The sequence below is a fragment of the Tachypleus tridentatus genome, chromosome 10 (genome assembly GCF_004210375.1).
Source record: "Tachypleus tridentatus isolate NWPU-2018 chromosome 10, ASM421037v1, whole genome shotgun sequence".
NCBI classification, from domain to species: domain Eukaryota; kingdom Metazoa; phylum Arthropoda; class Merostomata; order Xiphosura; family Limulidae; genus Tachypleus; species Tachypleus tridentatus.
Genome location: NC_134834.1, coordinates 161194677 through 161219417, shown reverse-complemented (window position 1 = coordinate 161219417; position 24741 = coordinate 161194677). Strand labels below are relative to the sequence as shown.

The 24741-nt window shown below is 31.4% G+C and overlaps 1 protein-coding gene across 2 annotated transcripts; it reads right to left on the bottom strand.

The window, feature by feature from the left end:
* Nucleotides 1-1389: 1389 nt before the first annotated feature.
* On the bottom strand, nt 1390-23830 carry LOC143230788 (uncharacterized). 2 transcript variants are annotated; one of them, XM_076464930.1, is made up of 5 exons: nt 23137-23830; nt 22674-22745; nt 21781-21872; nt 20418-20573; nt 1390-9446 (listed from the first exon to the last, which is right to left on the bottom strand). In XM_076464930.1, exons 2-5 carry the CDS (start codon nt 22720-22722, stop codon nt 9240-9242), a joined length of 504 nt encoding a protein of 167 aa, XP_076321045.1. In that variant the 5' UTR covers nt 22723-22745; nt 23137-23830; the 3' UTR covers nt 1390-9239. The 2 variants fall into 2 exon arrangements, with proteins under 2 accessions (XP_076321045.1, XP_076321044.1); XM_076464929.1 differs by having other exon boundaries at nt 22674-23809.
* Nucleotides 23831-24741: the final 911 nt, after the last annotated feature.

The following is a 24741-nucleotide window of genomic DNA, read 5'->3' as shown; positions in this document are numbered from 1 at the left end:
TTCTTCGGGGAAAATATACATAACTGTTTCATATTAAAACATTCGTTAAATTAATAAACTGTTTGTAATGTTATGTTTCTCGAGTCTGCCACGACGCGCATCTAAAAATGTATAAAATATTATTTGTGTTTCATTTTTGTTCTTTGTAGCTATAATACTAACTATTGAAGTATTAGAAGGGCCCGGCATCACCAAGCGTGTTAAGGCGTTAGACTCCTAATCTGAGGGTCACGGGTCCGAATCCGTGTGGCACCAAACAAAGTTACTCTTTCAGCTCTTACGCGAAATTCAAAACAAGCTAGAATTTTGAAATAAGACAATAACGTTTCGACCTCAAGATGACCTAAGAAGGTTCAAACATTGTTCTGTACATTGTATTGTTCTAATACTCGTAGTACTAGTCTTGAGAATACGATTTTACTTCAAAAATGTTTCTCGTCATCACGAGATATAAAATATCTTGCACTGACAGCCGCATCGTTAATGTTAGTTTTTGTTTTCTAGGATTCTTACCTGAGCGAGCAACGATGGCCGAATGGTTGAGGCACTCGACTCGTAATCTGTCGGTCACAGGTTCAAAGCAAACCAACCCTAGTTAAGTATGTAGCCTCGTAAATCGCGTTATTTTTTCCCTCTTCTAAAATAGATTTGAACAAAGTTAAGTACCAGTTGTCAGCCTTAAGTTCCCAGGTTTATGGCTGAGCCGTAGGAGGAGGGTTGAAAGAGAAATTAAATAAACAAAAAATGGAGGCAATTTTAATAAAAAACTAATTTATTAGCGAAATGAAAGGCAACATGATATTTTTCTTTAGACTAAAGCGTCAGTATCTGGTATTTAAGTGTTTGTTTCTGTTACAGTGATAATGAGTTGTTTTTTTCTGAAAATGTATCTCCACGTTATTATCAAAATGCGCATGCGTATACACCGAAGTAAAATATTTTCTCAACCCAAACGAGCCGTTTTTGCATATAAATTTCTCAACAAGTGGGTTTCTCGACATCACTGATTACGAAGTAAATACACTTGAAAATTTCAAACGGCAATATAAAAGTTTATGAAAGATATAACGTTAGGTTGTAGAGTAACAGTATATATTTATTTGTTGCTACCATTAAGTCAGTAAAATTTAACAATAACTAAAGTAAAGTAAAAATGTTCACAGGTGTCAACTTATTTCTTTATCGAATATAAGCGTATATAAACTTACAGAGGCCTAATTCATATTAGCCTAAGAGAAATGGACTTACAGACCACGATGTTTCCGATTATAATATTTGTCAATGTATGGCTGATACTTATAGGTTAGCAACATGCAACATGACTTTCATTAACTCTCGAAAAAGAAATCACTCTGTAATTTTTGACAAAGAAAATAGTATCTGCATTTGTAATTAACTCTTTATTTTTTACAAAATAAAACTTGGATTAATGTGTAAACAAATAATGATGATTTTGTGTGTGTAAAATAAAAATATATATCCTACAGAACATAATTTCTGAAGAAAATGTTCCAAAAATTAAATCAACATTTCCAGCTACCTAGTCTCAGTCATTTATTACATTTCACATTTAACTAACAAAATTATTATATAGAGTACTATAGATGATCAACTCAAGATACACTGGTTAGATGAAATTCAATTTAAACAGGGTCCAACCTAATCATCAAAATAGTTTGTCTTGTTAGAAGATGAGAGTTGGAAACATGATCCAACATAAAACACGTGAATAACATTAAATGTTAAAAATATGTTGATGACTGAGTAAAAGTCAGTAGCACCCAATTTAAGGTATTAGGTTGTCCAGAAATAAATGCCAAAATTCTCAGGATAACATTCAGAAGCTGAATATAGATTACCTTATCATTGGTTTGTTGGTTTAGTCTAATGATTGTTGCTTATAAGGTGTCTTAATTGTCTGCTGTTTCAACTTGGAATATGTTTTGCAACCCCCAAATCTGCATAGATAAGAGGGATTTTCATCTGTTTTTGCTCTACAACTTCAAACATAAAGAAAACTATTATAGAAGATTGAGATTCTTAATAATTTTTTTTTTTCTAAACACAGTGGCTGATAAAACCAGTCAAACTAATGCTTAAAACTGAGTTAACTTTATGTATCAGTTGGAATAAGCAATTTAATGGATAAGCATATAAAATATGGTTATGCATTTTTCATTTTGCCATGGACAGTTGTTAATTTTCTAAAATACACCCTGACAAAAGTGTTTAAATTTATTTATTTATTTTTCAAGTAGTTTCTTTATTAATTATGTCTGAAATATAATTTTTAAAAATCAAGCTAATGAAACATCATTTAACTTATTCTTAACTCTTAAAATGATTTTATCATCCACCATTGTGGATTGTTCCTAATTAAGTTTTAATTGTTTTCAGATCTGACAAGATCTTATACTTCTGTTGTAGCTTTCACTCACATTCACAATTAACTTCGTTAATATCAAATCAAATTACGTATAAAAATAGTTTCAAGGTATAGAACATTGTTTGAGACTGTCCTTAAACCCTGAGGTGAAAGTTTGGATGGTACTTCTTAAGATGAGTCAGTTGTTTGGAATTAATATCTTCTTGTCCATTTGTGTAAAGAAAGAAATTAATGACTGTAATTGAAATCTGTTGAGAAGCTCCTTTTGTATAAAATATGGCTACCTTACTAATGTTGTTTATTTAACCAGATGTGATTATTAAGACATGGAATTTATATATTCCAATGATATTTCAAACCTTACTTAAACTAACACACTTTTACTGATGTTCACTATAAACACATTCACCTTACATTGCATATCACCCATTAAACATACCAATCACTTGTATATTACTTGACAACATTTACATTATAGAAAGGACAGTAATAGCAAACAAGTTTAATAATAAATCCATTAAACATACCAATCATTTGTATATTACTTGACAACATTTATATTATAGAAAGGACAGTAATTGCAATCATGTTTCAAAATAAACCTTTTTTATATATTTATATATAAATGACACACTATCTTGAAAAACAGAATGAGTCAAATTGAAAACACACAACCATCATCTTATACTCAAATTTGTATGTACACAGATCATAGAACACCTGGCCATAAGTCAATTTATTGTTATTACCTGTTTCATTGTACATATTTTAATTTATTGTATATCTGTGAAAAGCAGAACCAAATTTACACAGGGAAAACCAGTCACATGCTCACTGAATACATGAGAGATTTATAGAGCAATTTCAGTTGAGAATTTAAAGACAATTTCTGTATAACATTACACATCAATCACCAAAGAATCAAAATCAAAAATAATATTTTAAATAAGGTTGTACAAGCCATTTTAGTGTTAACAAATACTTCAGCCTTTATAAATAAAAAAAAAACATATGTTTTTGTTTCACTTTGTTTTCTTTATTCCTTTGAATGTTTATAAAAATTGTCAAAATTATTTATTTTAATTTTTTTCAAATTCTTTATATTAACTGTGTTTTTATATATTTCTTGTAATCATAATTTTTTCAAATTCTTCATATCAACTGTGTTTTTATATATTTCTTGTAATCATAATTTTTTTCAAATTCTTCATATTAACTGTGTTTTATATATATTTCTTGTAATCATAATTTTTCAAATTCTTCATATTAACTGTGTTTTTACATATTTCTTGTAATCATAATTTTTCAAATTCTTCACATTAATTGTGTTTTTACATATTTTTTGTAATCATAATTTTACTTCTTTAGCTTTATTGAACACTTTGTCTCTACTTTCTTTGTCTTTGTTATATCATCATTATTAATACTCAATGAACGTGACGATGACTGAAGAAGGTCGAAACATTGTTCACTCCTCTACCTAAAAAAATTTTCTCAACCCAAACGAGTCAGTTTTTACATATATATTATTAATACTCATGTCTTTATCTCATAAAACGTTATTTTCTCATTTGTTGTTTTCCATTCAGAAAGTCCTGTCATTAACCAACAAGCTTGTTTCAGGCTTGAAAAGAAACATTTGATAGAAACATTACAAGAAAATAAAAAATTAAAATAATTTAACACCAAGTTTAATTTATTATTGAACCATCACATTGTTCTGTTATTTTATATACACACATTTCATTCATCACAAACATATTACATATATTTTGTTTCATCTGTTTAGTTTTCATGAATTCTATATCAGAAATTGTTTTGATGAATTATTGTCCCTCTAGGGCTATAATTGATAATGTGGGTTTTAGTTACATCTGTACTTGTTGCAGTATACTAGAATTTCTATCATTAGTTATTGTTGTTTTCAGTTATTTAATTTGAAAAATTTATATCAATGTCACTCTCATGTTTACATGATTTACTGAGCAAGATATCAGATACTTTGCTTTAACCAACATTTTACACCGAGATATTGTAAATTTTTCTGTCTGTTTGTAGTAGGTTTTGAATGTATCTGTGGAGGGTAACAGCTCATGAATTGAATAATATGAAATGCTTGATGCCAGTTAGGTAACACTACTGGTTGAGACATTTAATGTACAGTTCATCAAGTGAGTTTTAAGTATGCTAAACATGAGTTACTTTATTACTTTTATCAGAGGTTTGGATGTTTATGTCTTATGTATGTGTCTGTCAGAAAATTTGAGAAAGACTAATATCCTGCTTATGTTTATTTTGGACATAAGAACCGTTTAGTGTGTGGAAAACAACAACAAAAGATTTCTGTGTCCACATTTTACACAACATCATCACAAACACAACTTATATATAGTTGAGAATATAACAGGAGATGACATTTCTACCTATAACTCTTTTTAAAATAAAAAAAATACCACGCCTGTCTAATGCTATCAGTGTTGATAGCTTTTATTAAGTTGAAGTTAACACTTTAGTAACTACAACTAATGCATCTGTTAGCCCTCATTAATCACAAAGTGTTTGTTGGTTTCATTTTCTAATATGTAAAACTGTAAATACAATGGAACCTTTTAAGTGGAAACCACAGAGTGAAATTGGTGAAACGAAAAGCATGCTTCTGTTTAGTATGTGATTATCAAAACACATGTTTTACATTAGATTATGATAACAAATCTGTTTTTTTAAAACTGTACTGTTCTCCAGCTAACAATGTAAAGAACCTGCTCAGTCACCTTGTTTACATGTTAACTGTTTATGTTGGACAAGTTTGGAATGTTTCCTTATGAATCAGCCTGTAACATCAATCAATACCACACCAACAACAACAACCTGTAGTTGTTAAATTAATCAACTTTATCTTCTCCCCAGATCTAAATAAATCTCTGCATTGATAACTTTTAACAAAAGTGAAAATGTTTATTGTACTGTTTGGTAGTTACTTCAGGGAATACATGTTTCCTTACTTCTGGATTTTAGATAAATTCCATTCTTTAGATAACATAAAGATCTCTAGACAGTTTTAAGGAATATCTTCTCATTTAGAAAATGGTTTAGAAATAAATGAAAAAAAACAAACTTTAAAAGCAAGAGAAGTAAAAACACAAACCTGCCAAGTCTTCAACACAGTGAACTAACACACAGTTTTCTGAATTTTATCACTCTTGTGCTGTCTCATGAAGTGTTAATTATAACATCTTAGCTATCAAGTTGTATTAAAAAATGGAAAACCCAAGGCACAAACTTGTTATACCCACCTTTTTAAAATCAAATGATGCTGCTTATTTAAAGCAGTTAAAGATATGACCTTAGTTTAAGAACATTACATAAAGTAAGATAATAAAACCTACTGGAAATATGTTCATAAAGATTTAATAATTAACACTAACAAACAAAAATAAATAAGAATAAAAATTCATAAACAAAAAACTTAGTGATGTAAAGATAAAGGAACTAAGATACATAGAATGTTTGTGAAATAATGGAATCACATGTGAGTTATAAAGGACTATATGGATATGGTAGTATTTATAATATCCACAATCACAAGTAGATCAGGAGAGTTTTTGTAATGTTACAAGTGATGAATCAATCAAGAATACAAACAAACAAACATACCTTCTTATAAATTAATAAGTTAACTGTATAATATTAACAAATAAAAATAAAATAGAAGTTTATGAAATTATTTACGAAATTATCTTTTATAATCATATTATATACTTACTGTTTTATAAACAAAGCTATTTTATTATTTTTATTAAGATATAGTTATTAAATTTATTTTTTGTTTGACCAATAATCAAACATTCCTATTTAATGCCTTTCATATTTCAAATGAGTTTGTTTTATGATATACCTTTTGTTTTATTACTTATTTCAGTAGGCATTTTTGTCCAATAAAAATTAAATATTTTTACCAGTATCTAAACACATTATACAGATATTCTCCTCATAAATATTACTACTATTTTGAAAGAAGAGTATTGTTTTTTCTTACATTTAATAAGTTAAAAGAAAAGAAAGTTGTTTGTGTGTGTGTGTCACACACAATTCATGATTATGTTAATTATGAAAACTTGAATTACTTTTTTCAAACACAAAACTTCACAATATCTGTGTTCTGTACAATACATTTTTTTAAAAAAATAGAAACTTTCATGGACAAATAGGTAATTTCAGAAAACAGGAAAAGCAAAAATGTGTTTAATGGAGCAGTTGACAACAGTATTTTAAAATATTACTGTTAAAATGTACATTTTCACTTTATCATCAATACAAGAACATTTATAAATCACCACCTAAAGTTTTTTAACATGTAATTATAAATTCAAACCTATTTTCAAAAGAGTAGGCCTCGTGAAACTGTGCTCTAATATAATTTAATCAGAGAGAAAGCAAGAAAAACTGATTTTAAAAAGTGAAAAACTAAATAAATATCCTTGAAAATAGATTCAGATGATTTACACGCTCCGTTATTGTTTAAACATTATTAACACGATCATACAAGCACTAGTAATGATCACTATTTCAATACAGATGAAAATAGCACTTGAATATGATAATTCAGTAATGTCAGATATCGGTACTAGTCCTGGTTCACTGAGAATTATTTCTTTTCACAGATGAATACTACATAACCTGTATATAAATAGAAACCAAAAACAGCAAAACATGGATGAAATTTAAGAGCATACCTCCACTGCCATTCCAAAGAACTGCAGTAAGGAATGGTAGTAGGTTATGGTTTGGTTTGTTTTGAATTGTGTGCAAAGCTACACAAGAGCTATCCATAGTGTAGGACTCTTCCTTCCAATTACTTTTCATACAGAGTGTAAAGCTCTTCCTTCCAGTTAGTTTTCATCCAAAGTTTTGGGCTCTATCTACTAGTTACTTTTCCTCCAGAGTGTAGGGCTCTTCCTACAAGTTACTTCTCACCCAGAATATAGGGCTGTTCCTTCCAGTTAGTTTTCATTCAGAGTGTAGGGCTCTTTCTTACAATTACTTTTTATCCAGTGTGTAGGATTCTTCCTTCCAGTTACTTCTCATTCAGAGTGGCCGGCTCATCCTTTCAGTTACTTTTCATCCAGACGTAGGTCTATTCCTTTCAGTTACTTTTCATATAGAGTGTAGAACATTTTCTTCTATTTTTTCTTACTCAGAGTGTACGACATTTCCTTTAAGTTACTTCTTACCTAAGGTGTAAAACTCTTCCTTCCAGTTACTTTTCATCCAGAGTGTAGGGTTCTTCCTACCCGTTATTTTTCTTCCAGAGTGTAGTGCTCTTCCTTCCAGTTACTTTTCATCCAGGGAGTAAGTCTCTTCCTACCCGTTATTTTTCTTCCATAGTGTAGAGCTCTTCCTACCAATTACTTTTCATGCACAGTGTAGTGCTCTTCTTTCCAGTTATTTTTTTATCCATATTGTAGGACTCTTCCTTTTACTTACTTCCCTGAACGTATAGAAATCTTCCTTCCAGTTACTTTTCATACAGAGTGTAATGCATTTCATTCCAGTTACTTTTCATTCAGAGTGTAGGGCTCTTCCTTTCAATAACTTTTCATCCAGAGTGTAGTGCTTTTCCTTCCAATTACTTTTCATCAGGAGTGTAGGGCTTTTCTTTTCAGTTACTTTTCATCTAGAGTGTAGGGTGCTTCCTTCCAATTATTTTTCATCCAGATTGTAGAACTCTTCCTTTTAGTTACTTCCCTTACAGTGTAGAACTCTTCCTTGCCTTTACTTCTTATCCAGAATGTAGGGCTGTTCTTCCCACTTACTTTTCATCCATAGCGATGGTCTCTTTCTTCTAGTTACTACTCACTTATAGTGTAAGCCTGTTCCTTCCAATTACATTTGATCGAGAGTGTAGGACTCTTCCTTTAAGTTTTGTGCCTGAAAGTGTAGCACTCTTCCCTTACCGTTACTTCTCATCTAGAATGTAGGGCTGTTCTTCCCAGTTACTTTTCATCCAGAGCGATGGTCTCTTTCTTCTAGTTACTACTCACTCATAGTGTAGGCCTGTTCCTTCCAATTACTTTTCACCCAGGGTGTAGAACTGTTCATTCCAGTTACTTTTCATCCAAAGTGTAGCACTCTTCCCTCACCGTTACTTCTCATCCAGAGTGTAGGGATGTTCATTCCAGTTAGTTTTCATCCAGAGTGTTGGACTCTTTCTTCTACTTACTTCTCTCTCAGAGTGTAGTGCTTTTCCTTCCCGTACTTCTCATCCAAGGTACAGGGCTGTTCCTTCCAACTAGTTTTCATCCAGAGTGTACTGCTCTTCCTTCCAATTACTTTTTATCCATAGTGTAGGGCTCTTTTTTCTAGTTATTTCTCACTCATCGTGTGGGACACTTCCTTCCAGTTTCTTTTTACTTAAAAGTGTAGGACATTTCCATCTTTTGAGTATCCACTAACAGTGTACGTACGACTCTTCCTTGTACTTAGTTCTTACTTAGAGTGTATGACACTTGAGTCCATTTGATTTGACATATCTTTCATTCTGAAATACTTTTAACATAGGATAATCAAGGAATTTTTTGTATTTATAAAAGTATAAAAACTAATTTTTTGAAGTCTCTTGATATCTGGATATTTCTTGTTCATAACTGAGGTGAGAAAGCTTTTTAATTTCCATCGATTATGATATTCCCCATATGTTATTTTTTGTATATATCCTATGTCAGTAGCACAATTTCAAAGAGAAGTATGCCCACAATTAGTAAAATTATAGAGGACATGAAAAATATAATAAACTTAGCGGTTTGCTGTAAGTATATTATGGAATTTGATCTATTGTGTCTTAAATAAATTGAAGCTAACACGACTGAAATATCACAAACACAAAGTAGATAAACCTTTTGAGTGGTAGCGATTTTTCCATCTCCTGGAAGCAGACCAAAATTATACAACGAATGCGGAAAAACACAACAGCTCCATTTGCTCTAGAACTTGTTTTATAATCTCTTTGATAGTTTTCTGTGGAACTGGTTTCTAAGGTTTTACTCTCAGCCACATGACGTGTCTACAATATCAGATAGATAATTGTTATGAGAAAATAATTTTTGCACTTTTATCAAAACACTAAAATACAAAAGTGCAAAAATTGATATTAAAATATACGTACTTTATTGATATTAAAATATTCGTTAAATTATAAAACTGTAATGTTCTGTTTTTCGAGTCTTCTGTAACGTGTTTATCAATGTATAAAACATTATTATAGTATAGTTATAATACACATTACGTAGTCATAGAAACACGTCACATATATTAATTTCATTGATATACAATAAAGATTACCCGTTTCTTCTGATGATTCGTTAATTGAGACTAAATAATACAAAATCTTTTACACCAAATGCCGCATTGTTGATATTTGTTTTTAAGAATTCCAAGTTGTACGTCGAAGCTAACAACTCGCGTTCATTTTACTCTTATCTTAAAATAGTTTAGTACATAGTTCAGTACCGGTTGTTAGCTTATAATTTCATAGACTTATCTCTGAGGATATTTTAAATAATCCAAAAATGGAGGTAATTTTAATAAAATAATAAAAAGTATGTTATAAGCGAAATAAAAGGTAATAAACATTTTTCATCGGACTGAATTTGTTTGTTTGTTTTGGAATTTTGCACAAAGCTTCTCGAGGGCTATTTGTGCTAGCTGTCCCTAATTTTGCAGTGTAAGACTAGAGGAAAGGCAGCTAGTCATCACCACCCACCGCCAACTCTTGGGCTACTCTTTTACCAACGAAATGGGATTGACCGTCACATTATACACCCCCCATGGCTGGGAGAAAAAGCTGTCAAATTCATTTTTACTATTTTATCAAACTGTGAAAATCCAGACTAAAAATGACCAAAATTGTGATTGAAGCCTTAATAATTGAACACAATGTTGAAAGTGCCCTAAAGAACTTTATAGAGAAAAAATGTGAGCATGCTAGACAAACAGCATTGACAGCATTCTTCAATCAGTGTACACCACCCTCCTAGCCATGATGATGTTTATACTCCCACTCGGTCCAGCATGGCCATATTGTTAAGGCACTCGACTCATAATCTGAGGGTCGTGGGTTCAAATCCCCATCATACCAAACATGCTCACTATTTCAGTGGTGGGGGGCATTATAATGTGATAATCAATCCCATTATCTGTTCATGAAAGAGTAGTCCAAGAGTTGGCAGTCGGTGGTGATGACTAGCTGCTTTTCCTCTAGTCTTACACTACTAAACTAGGGACAGTTAGTACAGATAGCCCTCATGCAGCTTTGTGCAAAATTCAAAAAATCAAACCAAATAAAAACATTTGATAATAGTAATAATTACACCATTTTATTTTAATTAAAATTTTAAAAATATCATTCATAAATAATTTCAATATATTTTACAAACTACAGGAATTAACACTCAATGTTAGATCTTTCTATGATAATATTTTCCATTAAAGTTATCACAGTTTTAAAACAGACAAATTCTTACAAGCTATGTATTTTTACTTAACATGTACAATTTGTCCAACATGTTTCCCAAGAAATACAGGAAATAGCTGTAGGAATTATTTTCACAAGTTTCAGATTTATATTTCTTCAAACTTCAATATCTTACAGGATAAATCTAAGTAAGAAAGACTATAATAAATCTTTGCATATTAATTGTGTTTGTGAAAGTAATAATCAGAGTTCTAAACACTATTAAACATATTTACCCGAATTCACTTTGGGAAAAAAAAAAAATCAAAACATATTAATCTATATTAACAAATAACAGTTATGTTAAAGAACATTACAAGATTTCACAGACAGAGCTCATATGCTCACTCTAATGTTTCACAAATGATGTTTCCCCTATCACGAGGTGAACACCATATTTTTTCAACATTGTTATAAATCCAATAATTTTTTTTGCCACCAATAACACGAGTAACAGTTTTACAAAATAATAAAACTTTTTTCAAATCTTTCACACATCATGCAACAGATTTACTGTTATGCATTTGTTCTGATGCCTACATTTCTTTCAATTTGATGCTTGTAGTGTATATTGTTGGATGTGTATTGTGCAAGTCCCAGCTGTTTTCTAACTTTCTGGAAGATTCTTAAGAGTAAGAATCAACAATATTTGTTTTACAAAAATGCTTACACATTTTTTAAAATGGTTTAACATTCAAGATTATCTCCTTAAGCCATATAAATCAATGCACCAAAAAGCAGAACAATTTTTTTTATCACTACAAGTGTACTACAAGGCACAGAAGCTATAATTGTGATTAATGCTTATTAATCAGAAAACGATAGAATTTGATCAGGAATCTTTATAGATACTGAATATCACAACCTGTTTAACTTCAGTGAATTAAGTTATGGCATTAGTATATCTACAAGGACATTAAATATCTTTTGTGTGCATTAATCTTGTTGACAAATGTCATAAATTTAATACATATAAACATTTATTTAACATTTAAATTAAAATTTCCAGCTGTTTCAAATTGTAATACATTATGTACGTTACATAAAAAATTGGAGACTGATCTGAGATAAATTATAATACATAACAATCAACAATATAATTTCTCTAAAATTAATTTTAAGGTAATAATGAATCACTGTTATATTGCAGCCACGATTAGCTTTACTTCTCTTTAATATCTTACTATATATAATTAAAGCATGTTCTTTACATGGTGTATTATTACAGTACTAACAGTAATTTTGTTATAGTAAATGCATTTACCATTAGTACTACATCTTGTCCTTAGTCATAATAATAATAATGATGTTAGCTTTCCAGCTACTTCTTATAGTTTGACTTTATTCATTACTTCCTGTACTTACACATTACATCAGTAAAGATATAATCACACACACATGTGCAGCCACAGTGAAGTAAAGTTCTTGTTATCAGAGTATTTTTATTTGAAACTATGCTCTGCAATAAAGAAATAGTTGTTGCATAAATTTTAGTTATTTTTCTAATTTATTGAATCTTCAATGCACAAAGTGGAGAATTGTTTTATGGATTTTTGTAGTACCAGTACTGGTGAGTTTGTTTTATAAATCTATTTTTATTAGTACAAGCTTTATCATTACATTTTAATTATAAAAATTAATTTACATTGCTAGCTTATTACATGGAATTAAGCCTAACCTAAATCACCTAAGCTAATTATTATCATGAGGTATTACTGGGATTACAGCCAAGAATATCACTAACAAACAACAATACTCAACTGACAACAACAAAGAGATTACAAGCAAAAATGTAAAACTGTATATTTAATTAGAAATATTTATTACTCAGTTGATTTTCATCTGTTCTATGTGGACAGCTACCCTATCTCAGACATTCAAATTAATTACATAATGGTCTTGACTTTGATGTAGCCTTCTGTTAAAGTATTGTATCACAACAATAGTTTTTATCACACCAACTCCACATTATACTGTTGACATCCTCCTATCATCCCTTCCTTGTAAACAGTGATGATGTAACACTGAATAAGTTCCCACCAGTTGAATGTATTATGCTACATAGCAATTAGGGATGGTACAAGGAGAGACAGTGCTCTTTAGAATAATGTTGACTCTTTTTCTCATTATCATATATATATACCATATGTTTCAGCAAGAAAAAAACATGAAGTCAAACTTATCATTTGATACATTACTTTTCACCAAATTAGAGCAGTTTATCGGAAATCAGCTCCCCTCATCAGTAACCCCAGAAAATGGCAAAGTAGAAAACTAAACTCCTTGTAGTAGGGGACTACAGTTTATATGATTGAATTTTCCTTTATTCACCACAGTACACCTGCATTTGTAAACATATTTAAAGAATATAAGTGGTATGTAGCACTAGTTGCTTCAGAATGAATGAAAGTCATTGCAGTACAAAAAAATAATGCTTAAGTGCAAATATAATGAGTTATCTCCTTTGTAATTTATTTTTCAAGTGAATATTAAGTATCAGGTTCCACTTTGTAAAAGATGATATAAATAGGTGTCTGCTACAATTTAGAGAATGAAAAGAATGAGAGTTATCACTAATACAGATGGTTAATCACACTTTAAAAGAAAGGTCCGCATGTTAATGCTCTAGTATGATGTGATAAATTTGAGTTACAGCACTGTACGTAAAATGATTAACTTGTGTACATTCGGTTTATGGCAAATCTATGGTCCTTTGACAATATTAAATGTCATGAATATACTTACAGAACAGACTCCAGAATGTTTGTCAAACCCCTTTATGAAGAAGAATATTAATAATGGAATGTTTATAACGACAACACAGTTTAAATAATTTGACAGTGCAATACAGCTGTGAAAGGATTTACTGAATACACTCAAGAAATACATCACAGTCCTCTGTGAGGAAAGATGTTTATACAGAATATTGAGAAGAGCAAAACAATTGAAAACAATTTAAAGAGACGTGAAAGAATTTCCAAGAATATATTCAAAAACAGTAATAAGCTTCAAAACCACATCTCAAACAAGTGCAGAGCAAACTTAAAAATTTGGCTTAGGAAAATGTACCCTTCTACTCTAAAGATAATAAACAAGGATATGGCATTCAGCCATACCACAAAATCAATGTCTAATTACATGCAAAAAATGAAGTAATGCTGGAATTAAAGGAATTCCATTCAATAACATACCCATTATGTCCTTTACTTCAGAACCAATAACCACCATAAACTAAGTTTTTAAAAGCCAATGTCCACAGATTCATCTGTTATTAATAAAAGCTTTCTACTTGTCAAAAATAAATTATATATAAACAAACTTAGCATAGATGCTACATTAAGAGTTTAAATCTCAAATCTATCCATATCTTAAATCACAGCTTTATAGTGTTTTACATCACTTAGGTGGCAAGTAATAGTTGATTCATTATTATAAAGATTGTATAAAGTGTTGTCATAACTCTAAAGAAAGAACTGACAACATTTCAATTATTTGAAACACTTCTCAAATATATTAATATAAATATATTTATTTTTATACATTCTTGTTCTCAGGAAGACATTTATAGGCACCGACCTTTAAATTTTGCTTCCAAAAGTTAGATTAATTTCTAAAATGTAAAGAGAGCAAGAAAGAACACTTTTTCTAACTTATGATTCATCAGAATTCATGTATCTGAGCATTTTATGTCCTTTCTGATGTGACTTAATGTTTTTGTGTATCTTTGAAATTTCACAAGCTTTCAGTAAACATTACCAGATTTTTGCATACAAACACCAGAAAGAAATCAAAATATTGACTGCTCTAAGTGTAAAGTGGTTCTTACATTATGGAAAGAACATATGGTAATTTTGATTTGTTCCCTTTTTTTTATCATGGTGGTTATGAGGATAAAAAACAATTTCCTTCATCTGAAAATTATCAAATTTCATTTGTGTAATCTCCAAAACTTCTTGAATAAATATCAAGTTTTTCTCAATAAAACTTCATATTCTATCTTCTATTTTCTCTATCCTAATTCTCCATGCATTTTTTTCAGTTTGACACTCCTCATAACCCCCATGATAAAAATAAATGAAACAAATCAAAATTACCATTATGTTCTTTCCATAATGACTGCAAATTGAAAAAGGAAACTATGATTTTATCATAAGTAGCTTAAATATTGTGATAATATAATTTCTATTAAATATTTTTGTTTTATTGCTCTTTGAACTGTGTCTAACTAATAATCCCACTACAAAAGTTGAAAATCCCATGACAAAGTGTATCATATATTACATGATCAAATAATGTAACTCATGAACTACTCACAAGCATACCTTGTGAAGCATTTGTAGTATTATTGGTATCTTATCTAATTAAACCTTCTTCAATTTAACAAGTTTCTACTTTTTTACATTTTATTTACTTTCATTTTAATGAATAAAAAATAGATATGAAAAACAAGAAATTACAGTACTTCACTAGATCTTCAATTTTTTTGTTTTCAACAAAATTTAAGCCTAGTGTTTTGTATTAGAGGTATAAACAGATTAAAAATTTTTGATTTGTTTAATTAATGCACTTACATACACAACATAATAAAACATGGAAAACAAACAATGTCCTACAACTATCACAATTTCTCTGGCTTTCCACCTATGAGATAAAATTTCAGCTAAACGCATCAAAATATTTCACACAGAAATAATGTTTGAACTGGAGAGAAAATAAACAATTCTTTGTAGAAAAAAACGATGTAATATATAATTTGTTAGATTAAATCTTTGACTTTTTATTACATATAAATAAATATAGTTTATGACATCAGAAAGAACTACTGGTAATTTGTGAAAGATAGAATGTGAGAGGCAGGTGTGGTAAGTGGATCTGATTTTCTCATTTATTACTCTGTAAACTAATTGTATAGAAGGCTTTGCTTGAGCAATAACTATGTTACAACAAATAATTTCTACCACATCTACTTTTAGGAGAAAAAATAAATAAGAGAAGAGACAAAAACTAGAGGGTAAATTACACAATTTCACACTATGGGAGTTTGAGGATTTTTTAAAGTATTTCCTTATAAAATTAAGAATTTAAAACTTATGTAATATTAATATTTTAATTATTAAACATGTTTTGATGTCACGTTTATTCATGGACAATGATATTAAAGTGAGATAGTTACACTTTAAATATAACTGAAAATGTAACATAAGCCTTATGACCTATCCTCAGCATAAGGATTAACCAATTTACCACCTGCTGCATTTCATTTATTTTTAACTCATTTTGAAACAGCCCATAAAAGGTCTCAAAAGGAGAAAAGTTGGTTGGTTGATTTAGTGTTTTTTGGCACAAAGCAGCTACGCTATCTGCATCAAACATCCAGTAAAAAGGTAAAAATAAATTAAATGTAGTAAAATACATAAAAGGAAATGAAGATTAAACAAAATATCATTGAAAAACAGAAAAAGCATAAAACCAATGTTGACACCTAGTCTACAATGTTAAGATAGAAGGCAGAGTATAAGAAGTTGTAAAGGACTTTCTCTAGCATAATGGTAATAATCATTGCCTGTCAGGAAGACTAACAGGTAAGTACAAGAACCACCACCAGTCACCTGAAGTTGGTCTTTTCAGTCCTGGTTCCTGGTTATTTGTCATTATGGCCAGTACCAAAGGGTAAAGTAATAAAAGTGTTAAAAGACATGCAGCAAAATTGTAAAAACAAGTCACCAGGATGACTAATGGGTAGTTCAAACAGCAGCGTTAGTCACCTGAAGTTGGCCTTTCCAGTCCTGGTGTCGAGTTATTTAATGTTATGGCCATTTTTCAATTTAAAATTGAACTAGAGAGATTGAGACTCTTAAAAGGGAGCCACAATTAAAAAGGTGTAATGAATAAATATCCAACACTTAAATGAGATTATAAAAGATTAATGGCCATTAAAAAACTAAAAACTTTATCAAGGTGGACAGTGTTACCATCACCAATAACACTGTCCAATGTTACAGATTATCCCTGGGAAAAAACATGTTTAAAATAGTGCCGTCATTGAGAATCAACGATGGCAAGAAAGTAAAATGTTTCTTACAGTGATTTGAGTGTTACACAAACATAACACCACTCTATCAAGAGAAGCAGGAGAGAGATAGCGCAGAATGTCATAGTGTACATTATCAGGTTCAACAGGTGTACTGGCAGACTGATAATGGGGTATTTTCAGTTCAACCAGTGTAAAGGGATGATTATAGTCGAAGAGACAGTCAGTTCGGAAGGAAAGAGTCTTGATGGCCATGAAGTTGGAGGAACAAGCAGAAGTGCTAGATACTTGGCAAAAGCTTTCACCTAGAGTATTGGCAATGCTCAGGACATCAGCTACCTCTTGGCCATCAGAGAGTAAGATTGAGAAGAGGACAGAATTGTAGTGCCCACTGACCTTTCAAATCCTATTCCATATGACCTTGGAACTGGTGGTAGAAGATATGCTATTTGTGAACTTAATCCAAGATTCCTTCTGTCTTTGACGCCTTATCCACCTAGCATGTGCACGGCCTGTTGAAAAGCGATGCGGTTTAAAAATGTGGGATATCTAAGGAAAGTATCCCGGGTCCGTGTTTGAGCCTTTCGTGCCATGTAACAGACAGGATTCCACCACGGATGAGAATATCGTGGAAAATGTGTTAATGTTTTTGGAATACACTGAGCACCTGCTTGTATAATACAGTCAGTTACCACTGCCACACAGTCGTCTATTATTGGCTGACTTATGATGGCAGGATCAAGTTCTGTGAGAGCAGTGAAAGTGGACCAGTCTGTCTGATCTAGCTTCCACCGGGCACGCTGGTCAGGTGACATCGACCACGGCCAGTTTCTCTCAAAAGTATAGGAAAATGATCACTGTCTAGTGGATTTGGGAGAATAGTAAAGGGGAGCAAATTCAGAGATCAGTCGCAGTAAAGAACTGACTAGGTGCATGAAAATAAGTGGAAAAACCAGTAGTGAAAAAGAGAAAGATTGTGATCAGACAGCATACACTCTACAGAGCGACCCTCCAATCAATAACAGCACTTCCCAGAGAGGATGATGTCCATTAAAGTACCCCAGGATTAGAAAGGGAGACGGCAACTGTTCAACGAGAGCATCAAGGTCTGATGCTTTTCATTTGTTTTGAAAACAATTCTCTTGAGGCACAGAGAGATCTGTCTGCACTCCCACTGTAGTTGTGGAATGAAGTGCAGCAGCATATCTCGAGATGAAGTGGCGGACAGCAATTTCCAAGCCTCAGGATAACTAATGTTACAAGTCGTTTTCAAACGCTGCATCTCTTTTCCTCCAACCATTTTGGGCAAGAACAAAAGTAGGAAGGGTGAGAACCATTGCAGTTGACACAATGAGGGTCTGAATCACACTCATAGGCTTCGTGGTCCTTGCCACCACAACATGCACATGTGAGGGAACCACGACATGACGTCTTTGAGTGTCCGAACCTCTGACATTGAAAACATCAGAAAGGGTTTGGAATGTACAGCCGTACTTTGTAATTTAGATAACCTGCCTTGATGGTGACAGGTGCACATAGTGATGTAAGTGTCAAAACGAGGATATTTGTCAGCAGTGTAACTCCATCTTTGCAAGTGGATAAACCAACGAGAATCTCTGACTCAAGGACGTTCTTCAAATCCTTCTCAACAATAACTCCTCGTAATGAATTCAAGGTAGCATGAGGGGTAACCTCAATGGGTACATCCCCAATTGCCTTTGAATTCAAGAGGAGTTCACTGTGTTGGGATGTGGATGTTTCAACCAATATGTCTCCAGATCGAAGCTTCTTTACTGACTTTGGAGAGCCAGCGAGTCCCTCTAATCCATCCTGAATAAAAAAGGGGGACATTTGCCCTAAAGTGTTTCTGAAAGAGAATGTAATATAAGAAAATGAGGTACAGGTGTTACAGATGTTGAAGATTGCTGCTCAGAGTCTTCAAGACGTGGTCATTTACCTATTGACTGTTTTTTTACTATTTTACTTAAATTTTCAGTAAGAGGATCCATAGGAAAACAAGAAAATTTCGGTTCCCACTGACCCCACCTACCATGGAGCCCCACGAGGGAACGCACTACAATGTCAAGCAAGGACACTGCAGCAATGCCATGGTTTCGTGAGCACTATACCCAAACACCAGCATCAGACACAATGTCCAAAACACCCATTGAGAACTTCCAACACTGGTATTTGGTTGACTCTAACCCAAGTGGACCAGCCGATTGACCCAAGGGGGCCACCCAAAGGCTGCCCATCTACAGGAATTCAAGGCCAAAGTGATGTGTTAGGGTTGGACCCCTCAATCACCAGGATCCTCTCCTCTCCTTCATGGGTCACCACGTGTGTGGATGTTTAGATCCCAGAGAAGGTAACCAGAAAAAACAGAACCTTCACTGGGAGGTCCCCTCACCATGTACAGAAATCCACACCGTGGGGGGAGAAAAGTTAAATGCACTAATCACATCATGTAATTACTTTATTATTCAAAGTCAGTTCTGGTTCTATATTTTAATACATAAAGCAATTGATTAAATAAAATAGGAATATTATGGTTCACACAGTAAAAGATGTTTTAGTGTGGTTTCTACATCATTTTTGTTATGAGTATAATGTTTGTTTGTTTTAGAGCAAAGCCACATTGAGCTATCTGATGTGTCCACCATAGGGAATCCAACCCTGAATTTTAGTGTTATCACTAAACCTATCACTATCTCACCAGGGGAACAAAAGCAAGAATGAGCGATATGCAATTTCCTTAATATACTTTTGTCAAATATTATTAAGTTAAAACCCATTTTGGGGTAAAAATTCATTTCCACATCAAACAGAGTATATACAACTTCTAAGCCTAATAAACCTCATAAAATATTACTAGGATTATAAGTAAAATTATTAATAAAAACAGGTTACCCAACTCTTCATATAATTATTGTAATTATTTCTGTGATACAGTATACCATTAGATAGACCAGTGTATCAAGTTAGTTACATAATTTGTTGATCTATGCACAAAGCTATCTTTTACCTCAAGTAATTAATAAAAATAAATGTTATACTAATAATTATACCACTAGCTTTAAACATTTCATATTACTTAATGCTTGAAATAAATACCTTTCCCTAATAAATTTCCTTAGTACAAGTTGTTTGTTAAATATATAATAAACTATTCAGAGTTAACAGCTACAGAACAGGAATATTTTTGTAATATAAATAAAAACAAGTCTGAAGAAAGACACATTAAAAACACAATAATGAAAGATACAGCAAAACAACAGCTTTGCAAATAAGCAAAAACTTTGAAGACTTGCATTTATCACTTTAACTACATGAAATCTTGTAACCAAACACAAAATGTTAGTTTAGTTAAATTTTAATTTCTTACAATTTTATGTTTCATACATTATTTTCTTATGTAAAACAAACACCTGAACCATCTGTTAACAATTCATCATGAAATAACAGATATATAATAAAAAAACAACATTTACTTGATGAACATGTTCCAGTTCCAACCCTTCATCTTCCAGATTTGCCTCAAAAAGTTGTCTAATGTTTTCATGAGGACCGCTGTCTTTCTCTGATGATGGCTTGTAAACTAACACAAAGTCAGTTCGACGGTATCCATCGTCAAACAAAGAAGGTTCCTAGTTAATACAATTCCAAAATTTTGTAATTCTAACTAGTTTTTTATTTCATCTAAACAAAAATCATTATTGGTTTGTCTAAATGTTTTGTTTAGATGAAATAAAAACCTAGTTAGAATTACAAAATTTTGGAATTGTATTATTGGTTTGTCTAAATGTTCTGTTTCTTGTTCATAACAAAAATAGTTCAATATATACATATACACTTGATCTTTTTTTCATCTATCAAAAGTGAATCTGTATTTATAAAAAAAATATTAATAGGCTTCTAAAGAGTATATGAACACATTTACTGAAATATCCTAGTGGCAGCTTGTAATTTCTGTACATGTAAAGCTCACAAGTTGCATAAATGAATAAGTATTCTTACCACAGAACATGGGGAAACTTCCCCTAAAGTAACCTCACCCAAGAAAAAATTATTTCCAAATTTAAGGGTTTTATTTCTAAATGATAACTTTTGTAATAAAAAGTAAGGGGCCCTTAAAACAGGGCCATTTTAAACATACTTGTACAAAAGATCTTTAGATATAAAACTAGACAATGTTTATAGACATAGTGTGTCTTTAGCACATGAATGTTCTGCTCCACAGAATTCATCAATTACAATTCTTCCCCTCAAGAAAATAATTCTGAAAGAAAATTTTCTTTAAATATTACAGAATAGTTAATGATTTTGAAAAAAAAGCATTTAATTTCAGTGATTGGTATAAAAAAATTATATCATGTACATTAAACCTGTCATATTAATTCCCTTGATAAAAAACAAGACATGTTATATACACAAAGGGGCACAGTAAATATTTATATTATTAATAAATATACAAAATATAATCATATCAAAATGAAACTAGTGTTCTATATATATATATATATGTATATAAAATGCTGAAAAGAATCAAGCCAACTTAAGGTGTATATAAGACACATTTATTCCACCATTCAATACCTCAATTATTGAACTACTTAATTCACATGACAGTTGTACATTAAAAACTGTTTGTAAGATTTGATTTTTTTACATACACCATTAGAACTTTAAAATACAAGAAATTTGAATATCTGTTGATGTTTTTAAGTAAAAAAAGTTAGCAACGTAACTATTTTGTAATGATAAAACAGGAGAAGTGCTAATAAACATGCATCGTGTAATAAATAATAAACAGAATCATAAACTCTTTTTAACTATTGAACAATGTAATAATACCTCTGTGGATTCCTCAATCTGAATATCAATTTCACTTGATATTGATCTGATATCTTTAGCACTTTCATTAGTGCTCGACTCAGACTCTGAATCTAACAGAAATAATAATAATTAAAACAATGAAAGAATACACAGAAATGGTAATTTTTAATGTTGTTCACTGTTGAAATTAAAAAGTAAATTGTACGGAAAATCTGGTTTTCTTATGTCCAAATTTTTCTTACTTTTCAAATGTTAATCCTTAAAATAAATAAACAAACACTACCTACACTAACCAGTCTTTTATATCTGCCAGGTGACGTTTTCAATGAGATAATGACAAACTATAATTAGTGACCAATCAATCATAAAATTGGCTCTAAATTAACTGTTTGTTGAATACAATCTCCTGTTAGCTGTAAATCTTTTTAGATATTTTAAAAAACATTCAGTCTCAAAACAATTATAAATGTCATTTAACTACAGTGTCTCTTCAAAGATTTGATTTACCATTCGTCACTTGAGTTATACCAGTTTCAGAGAATTTCACCACTCATGATTTAGCCTCGACAGGGGCAAATTGAGGGGTGAAATTCCTAAAACTGGTATAATATTTCAACAAGTGATAAATGAAATGAGAGATCTTGTTTCACATTTATTATTTTAAATGCCTCTGCTAAATAATTCAAAGAATAAATTAAGAACATTAAGCATATTTTATACACATACAAAACATTTTGTGGAACAGGCAAAAGCACATTTTTCTTTAGAAACAGTTTAAATGATGATATTAAATCAAAATTATTAAATACATACATAAAACGACAAGAAAAACTTATACCATTACAACATGAAAAACATGTTTCTTTTTCAATATTTGTCCTGAAGTATTTATATTCTTATTCGGTACTTACCTGCTAAAATTCTTTGGCCTGTTTCCACATCAGGCTCTTCCCCACTCATTTTCTTAATATTGAACAGCTAATCTAGATAACCAAATGTGACATTTACAGAAACTTGAAAACACACTACACTTGCTAAATATAATCATATATTATTCAACCAAATTACATAGTTATTTGAGAATTATTAGATGTTTTAAAGACACAAAACTAGCACTGTAGATGACAAATATTATCCAGCTATTGAATCAATATCAACATGTACGATCACAGATTGCAACAATGATTTGCTTTTAACTTTATAAAACCATGTCAACTATCTTTACATAAAAAGCACTTAACGCTCGTCTGGCATTAATGCAGTGCTCTATGTCTGGATCATGATTCATAATTAAGTCTGAAGCAGTTTCCATTGCTATAAACATTTTGTGAAGTTTATGTAAGGGAAATTATTTTTCCCGCTCTTCACTGGCACCTTCGTTACACTCTGGACTTTTTTTCTTCCTGATGTGCCCGATCTTGGTATAAATTAAGGACCGTATCATTATCGAGAGCTTGAGAATGTGTGTAAGTACACTCTCGAATATTAGCCACTTCCAAAGACTCAAATCCAAGACTGTGTCCAATTTTGACGACGTCTTCAGAAATATCCCTAATTTAGGACTTAAAGCCGCAGGAATCGCTTGCACAATTAGGCAGAACGTGCTTCCATATTGCTCTCATGTTACTCTCGAATCGTTGATACTCTCGATTGCACTTCTGATGATGTAATTTTTCCAGAATTTAGTCGAAGATAGTGCAGCTTCTGTAGTTGTAGTCTTTATTGCTTGAGAAAAAGTTCGCTTCAAATAATAAGCTTTAAACGTCACAATGACACTGTGATTCATTAATTGCAGTAGAGATGTATTGGGTGGAAGAAGATGAATTTTGACATTTTCATTAAAGTCACAAAGTCCCGTTGGATGGCTTTAAAGTCCAGGTTGTTTTCTTTTGCAGTAATGTTCAACTGCAGGACAAAAATAACTTTTTAACCAGTCTTGAAACAAAGGTTTCGTGACCCATTTTTTTTTATTTGTTCGCCAACCAACTGGGAGAGTCTTCTTTGCACAGCTGATAAATGTTCGGGAGGTCTCTGCACGATACACAAGCATAGATTTTAATTTAAAGTCGCCAGATCCATCTCTTCCTAACAAGTGTCAAACGATCTTTTAGCGCTTCTAACGTGGCCGAGTTTTTTTTCATTTTCTGATAGGAAAGTTCTAGAAGGCATATTTTTCCCAAAATAAACCCGTTTCATCAACATTAATATTTGGTTATCTTTGTACCGTACTTTTTTAATAATTTCTATAAATTCATTAGGAAATTTTTCAGCAGCATCTTTGTCTACACTTGAACTTTCGCTTGCAATACGAATATTATGCATACCAGAGTGTTTTCTTTGGCTCGGTATCATCACACATTCTTTTTCTCACGCATAATAAAAGGATCTCTGTAAAAAGTATATACCCCCCCCTTAACATGAAAAAACTGAACTGTCGCTGACAGCAAGTGATGCTCAGATTTATACTGTACAGCATATAAATGTGCATGCGCATTGTATAGGCTTCCAGAAAGATCTAGAATAAGCGAATGACACAAATTTGTAGACATCTTTTTTAGAAATATTTATTAAAATGTCAACCATAATAAAAAGGGCCCAAAGACTTATACGTGAAGTCCCACTATAGTGAATCCCATACTGTTAAGCTGCACTGTGGACCTCCATTAATATCCAAGAACACACTTCAAAGACGAAGAGAAATATGTCACAAGATATTTATGAAATTGAACATTTATAGAAATATAAATCTACGTTTCAAAAATCGAAGTGTCACAGTAACAAAAATTATATTTAGCAAAGAATTTCATTCATGTACTACCTTGTAATTGATTTACACGTTAATTTTGCATGCTATTCTTCAGTTTAACTGAGAATTGAACAACTTAAAAATCTAGAAGTAAGTATATTTTAACGTCAAAAAAGAGATAGGTTTGTTTGTTTTTGAATCTCGCGTAAAGCTACACGAGAACTATCTGTGAT